Source organism: Quercus robur, chromosome 3 (genome assembly GCF_932294415.1).
Source record: "Quercus robur chromosome 3, dhQueRobu3.1, whole genome shotgun sequence".
Classification (NCBI taxonomy): domain Eukaryota; kingdom Viridiplantae; phylum Streptophyta; class Magnoliopsida; order Fagales; family Fagaceae; genus Quercus; species Quercus robur.
The window spans coordinates 46,443,690-46,450,251 of record NC_065536.1 but is presented as its reverse complement, the minus strand read 5'-3'; the positions used below and the strand labels follow the sequence as shown (position 1 = coordinate 46,450,251).

Sequence of the window (6,562 nt, the reverse complement as noted above, 5' to 3'; positions counted from 1 at the left end):
CCAATGTTCTGAGTTTGTGCTATGATTTATCTTCTTGCTTGCTTCAGCTAGGCATGTAAAAAGGTACTGATGTTCTCTTGTCTTCTTTCATGCATTAACACCTAGGATGATGCAGAATTTTGTATCTTATCAGTGTTATGTCATCACATGTATGATCAACCTGGAAACTTCAGTGTATTTAAATGACTGCTCAGCTAGTTATTTGGCCATTCGACATGCTTTTTGTGTATGGAGGTAAAGTTCTATTTCTTATCTATTTGAAATCAGAAAACTTGGAAGATTAGATGAATGGTATCCAGAATCCTCGAATTAGGTCAGTTGATGCTGTGAAAATCCTTTGAAGAGTCCTTTGGTAGTACCCTAAAGATATTGAACTATAAGATGTCTCAATCTGCTTGTCATCCATGAGTTGATATAGGAGAACCAAGGACGTCCATGTTCATCTTATGAGCTTAAAACATGAATATGAGACAGTGTAAATTGAGTTTGACATTGTCAAAACTCAGAAGCCTTTTTGATGCTGGTGTAATAACTCCTCTCTTATGCTGCTCTTAGCCATGTAAGAGTATATGGCTAAGTAATCTTAAATAGTAATTTGAACAGTTTTAAAGTGATGGCGTAGAGACAATGTTTTCCACTCTGATATCTCTCTGCAATTCTAGCTGTCTTGTACTGACTAATAGTAAACTGGTCACTGATCCTCTCTGGCTGCATATTTTGGTAGATTATTAACTAACCTTCAGATGTGTTCTGACTTCTAATATGACCACCCTTTATATCATTTGGAAACTTATATGAATAATCGAATTTTTATAAATTGGAGCAAACATTAACCCTTCTTTGCATTCATGATGTTTAATCTGTGGGGAATAGTACAACTTTGAAAAAAAAAATTCCTGTTTGGAGTATGTGTTTGTATGCAGAAAAGGTTGTAGTTTTACTTTTATTGTATTGGAATTTGCATGCAAAAGAAGTCCAAATCTCCAACAATCAAACAATAAAACAATAATATACAACCAGGCACGAAAGTATGTATAAAATGTATAGTTTGGAACAAGCAATATATACATAGACAAACGTACAAAAACACTAAATGAAAAGGGCAGATGTGAATCACAAAACTAAGGCAGACAAACTGTTGCCTTTTATACATCCATGCATACAGAAAGCAATAACAAACAGAATAACATCAAAATTTTGAAGAGGACAAAGGATCCAACAAGGAATGCAATCATCTGCCATCCAAAACTGCCTGTGCCGCTCTGAAATCTGACACACTGCTTAAGAGGTGATGCAATGCTTTCTCGAAATTAACAAAACCCATGAACCAGAAGTCATGACCATCAATAGTAACAATCTGAATGTACTTCTCTGGTGGATTTTCTCTCATGATCACAGGGTTGATTGTGCCTATATTTTCCAATGGTATCATAACCTGTTCAAGAAATGTATGTCATTGAATGAATAAGGATATTAAGTAGTGAGATATATCACTGCATAGTAGACATATGTTAATCTCATTATTCTATTGACAGTTCTTATAGCGACTTGATATGAGGAAGGAAGTTGTAAGCTAACCCTCAAAATACTTTGGCTAACAGTTGGCTCTATTGGAACAATTGCCAATTGTATTGATTCATTTTGTTTTCAATCTTCTATTTTCTTCACTAGCCTAGCCCAAAATTTTGGGACTAAGGCGGTGTTTTATTTTGTTCACAATTCAATGGAGATTAGTGTTAAAGATCATTTTAATCTCTACAACTTATTTCAAAAACTGTTGATATCTGTCTATTACCTTGTAATAGCTCCAAGCTTCTTGTCCTGATGGAGCAGTGAAAGACAAGGGGCGATCACTGCAGAAAGCCACATGAGCTGTTGACAGATAGAGTGTTCCAGCTACTGGGCCGGTAGACGTGGAAAGGTAACAAGCAAATGTCTTCTTTAGCTTCTCATTCGGATTAGTTGCAAAAGTCTGCTTAAAGAGAGACTCAAATCCACCTTCTGTTATTGCTTTGGCTGTCAGGTTCACCTTCCCCCATGCAGCTTCCGATATAGATGGCCCAGTTTTAACTGCAATTTAGATGAGATACATATTAACCACACAACCTTTTTCATCTCGTCTTTGATTAAGTTTTTAGCTATAAGGAGAGCAGGAATGTGAGACTCTTGATCTCTGCTTCATAGGTGCGGTACCCAGCCAATTATGTTGCCCTCAAAGTTAGAACATTTTTCATTTTGATTGTTACTTGGCTAAACTATGCAATCGTCTATTTTATCAGCTGTGCTAGCCCATCATGATTACCTTTTTAAACATATACACACTAGTTTAAGATGACTAAATGTTGCGAGTCTTAACTTATTTTGAAGAGTATTGGATAAGTAATGATAGGGATATATTTTATTGATTCAAATATATTAGTTTGCATTAGAATTAGTTAGATTAGTTTTGATAGAATGAATTATGATTTTTATTGATACAGTATAGGAAGTGAATATTGATCTTTTATCTAGTTGGAAGATGATCTTGTATAAATATATATATGTTGACAATTAATATAAAAAATAAAAAATAAAAATAAAAAATTGATGAGGATAATTTTTGATTGATCAGCACGGGGTGCTGAACCTTCCTCGCGTGCCGAACCTCCCTCGCATGATGAACCTTCCTTGTCTAATCATCGGCCTTACACCTAAACTAATCCCAAATGGATGACCAACCCATGGGCCATCCGATCCAGGTTGACAATCCAACCCCCAATCCCGACTATCCATCACCTTAGGGTTTTCCATGGTACTTGCGTGGGGTCCACTCATATGTCCATACATGGAAATTATTTACGCATCACGATCAAAGATCCTACCACACAATCAAATCTCCTATATATGAGAAGGTAATCCCAAGTATCTTGGGACCCTTCTCTCTACAAGGAAATTCTCCCGTATCAAGGGACTCGGGTCAGCTCTCCACTACTATATAAACAACAAACCATAACTCTTTTGAGATATGTGAATTCTCCCTCACTTTTGCACTCTTGAGCTCTTGATGATTCTTTTATCACTGACTTAACCTTCAGAAGGTTTTTGGCCTGCACCCCACTGGTGTTCTCTGATTGGTTCTTTTCTTTTGTTCTTCAAGTACACCCATTGGCATGTGTGTGGACAATCAACTCACTACGATTTTTGTGCATCATCAAAAATGATCATGATCTATTAAGTTACAAATCCTTAGCTAGTCTAACTTGGAGGTTGGGATTCCCTAGGACTAATACATTTTATCAAAATTTAGAGGTCTCGGTTTCATCAAAGCTACCAACAAAAAAAATTCAGCACATAAGACTAAACTTAGTTTAAGATAGAATTTGAGCTTACGGTGGTGCCAGACGTTGTGGGCTACAGTCTCAGCTTTCCTGCTCCAGTTATTGAACATGTGAATCACAGGTTCCAAAGGATTATTGGATGGCTTGTCCACAGGAGAGTAGACAATATAAGGTTGGTGGTAAATTTGTTGGTGGTCAGCAGCACTCCACAAAGCAGCCTTCTGGTTATCAGGGTGAACAGTAGGGACTGCTGGTGCTCCCATGATGTGAGTACCCCATTTCTTGGTCTCCTCATCCGATGGCGGAGTTGAAGATGATGAAGTTGCTGCTGTTAATGGAGGTTGATGATGAGGCTGTGATTCATCTGTGTTTGTGGATGTACAAAAGGGGTTATAGGACTCAGGTTCTTTGGGTTTGGGAGGTGATGTTGAAGCCGGTTGATGGGGTTGTGTTTCTTCAGGTGTGCCTGTCATGGTCAATGTTTGATTGAATGGAAAGTAGATCACTAATTTTAAAGTTTTGATAGATGTTACCTTCTTAGCTAATTAGAGCTGAGTTTTTATAGAGGTATATTTATATTGGTGTAATATTCTATACGCGGTCTTATTTGCTTGGCAATAAATAAATCGTATGTTCAAAATCGGCTGTGTGGTGGATTAGGTTGACATCCAGATCCTTAGCAAGATCAACTTTCGAGAAGGGTGTATCCAAAAAAAAACATGTTCGAGAAGGGGCATATGGGTCACAATGGATTGGAAATTCAGGTTCATTTGGGCTTGTTGACCAGTTGTTATCTGAGGAAACCCCTGGAAGCTTCCAGTTCCCTTGAATGGCTTGGTTGCTTCCATGTTCCAATTTATGAAGAGTCCCAGGTGCAGTACGGTACACAAAGGAATGTAATTTACCTTCTACTTGTGGCTCTTTTATCATTGTAGATTTCATTTAGCCATGGAAGTTATTTATTGTTGTTTTTTAATTTCCTTTTGACTTTGAGAATGGTATTGGCATTCAGTTTCCACCAATTAAGTTGAATTAACCATGTCCCATTTAAGACGTGGGAAAAAAAATTTGCGAAATCTTTGTATATGTGTCATTTGACTCATTTGGAGAGTAAAATCAATGGATTACCTATTTTTGAGTAATTTAATTTAAATGGAAGCAATATGGCAATAAGCCAATAACTATTTGCGATCAGCTCTCAACATGTCTTCTATCGTTCATCTCAAAATAAAAATAAAAATAAAAAAAGCTCTCAACATGTCAAGTTTTTGACAATCTTCACTGCTACTATCTACTCTTCATTGCTTCTAAGGTGCTCTGGGTCCGGGTGCTTGGAGAAAGGGTGACATGAAATTGGTAAATTGCGACTTCTTTTTCTGGCATACATGTCATTTTCATTATTGTACGACGAGGGATGTGGGTTCATGTCAAATTTTTATTGTGTGTGACTGGATATATTATAAAATTAAAGTTCAGTTATAAACTAGATTGTAACCAACCGTTACAACTTCTATTAAAATAATTAATATGGTTAAAATTTTGAAAATTTAATGGTTAGATAGGATTTTCTTTATGATTTAAACATATATTTAAAATTTTGTTCCAATCGAATGTTATTTACTATTTGATTCATAAAGTTATTTTTAAGCATAATTTTAGATTATAAAATATTGAAATTTAAACATTTGAGTGATGACATAATTATTAATCTTTTCTTCTTTTTTTTTGAAAATTTTGCAAGTATAAAAGATATAAGAAGAAAATGCAATTCAATACTGAATTTCTCAAAATTCACATCTAATAAAAAGATATTGAGCAGAGTTATAATAATTGATTTAATCAAATTTATAACTAAACTTTATCCTATAATATATCTATCATATAGGATAAACTTATAAGCCCCATAAGTCTGAGACTCATCTCATATGAGATATCATATACTATATAATAAAAGTTGGGTTTCAAAGTTATGGCTGCACCAAGTGGCTACTCTCACTAATTAGTAAAATAATTATATATTTTTTTGAATCCTATTCAAACTAAAATTCTATTATAAAAAACTTCTAAGCTTAAATCCTACACAACAAACCACATTTTCTTTCTTTAAAAAAAAAAAAAAAAAAAAAAAAAAAAAAAACCCTATATTTTGACTAAGGGATACGATTTAACAATAATTTAAAACAAATTTAAATTCTACTCAACCTAAAAGTTTATTATTAAAAATTTCTAGACTACCACCGTATATCCTTTAGTGCGATGGTCACTCCACAAGTATAAATGTTTGTGGGGTATAAGAGGTAAGAGCCGAGATTCAAATCTTTAAGAGAGAGCTTCACACACATATACACTTAGATTATGTTAGAATAAAATTTCTATCTTGTAAAAAGAAAAATAAAAAAAATCTAAACTTAAATCCCACACAACCCACTTTTTTTTTTTCTCAAGTTACATGATTTAACAATAATTTTAAAAAAAAAATTTAATTCTATTCAAACTAAAAGTCTATTATAAAAAATTTCTAAACTTAATCCAACACATGACACAACCCACGTTTTTTCTTCTTCTTCAAGTTGCATCTTATTAAATTAATATTTTATTAGGTTATTAAGCTACAAAACTCTTAACTAAGGGATAAAATTTAACAATAATTTAAATTACATAAAGCTTTATTATCTAAGTTTTAGAAATTCAAATTCTACTCCAACTAAAAGTTTATTATCAAAATTTTCAGACCTTTATATATATTCAGTCATGGCCTTTCGATATATACAATCCATCTTAACTAATAAGTCATCCTTAAAATTAAATCCCAAACAACAAACCCCATTTTGTTGTATTTTTTTTTTTTTCAAAATGTAACTTACACTTATGTTTTAATCTAATAAATTCATCTTACTTGTTGTTCTTTTCTTCTGAATTTGCATGCAGAATATTATGCTAAAGGAAGTTTACTATAAAGAAGCAAAACAATGGACACACATTTAAGTTCTTGATTCTCTTATGTAAGTTTTCACTTATTTTTTAATATTCTCAAATTGGAACTCTTTTGTATATGTTTTGATTTTCAGTTTTGATTATTGTATTTAATTTGTGAGTGTGTTGATTTTTTCAATTAAACTATCACTAAGAAAAAAATCAGTATTGAAGAACTATTTTATTTATTATAATTTGTGTTGGCTAAGATATAGATTAAACATGACTCAAATAGAAATTATTAAACTTTCATATCTCATATTAAGAGATTA

The 6,562-nt window shown here is 33.2% G+C and overlaps 1 protein-coding gene across 1 annotated transcript; it reads right to left on the bottom strand.

The window, feature by feature from the left end:
- Positions 1–1,006: 1,006 nt before the first annotated feature.
- LOC126718091 (GEM-like protein 5) lies at positions 1,007–3,879 on the bottom strand. The gene is made up of 3 exons (XM_050420166.1): positions 3,370–3,879; positions 1,796–2,070; positions 1,007–1,435 (listed from the first exon to the last, which is right to left on the bottom strand). The coding sequence occupies exons 1-3, from the start codon at positions 3,788–3,790 to the stop codon at positions 1,232–1,234; spliced, it is 900 nt and encodes a 299-aa protein (XP_050276123.1). The 5' UTR covers positions 3,791–3,879; the 3' UTR covers positions 1,007–1,231.
- Positions 3,880–6,562: the final 2,683 nt, after the last annotated feature.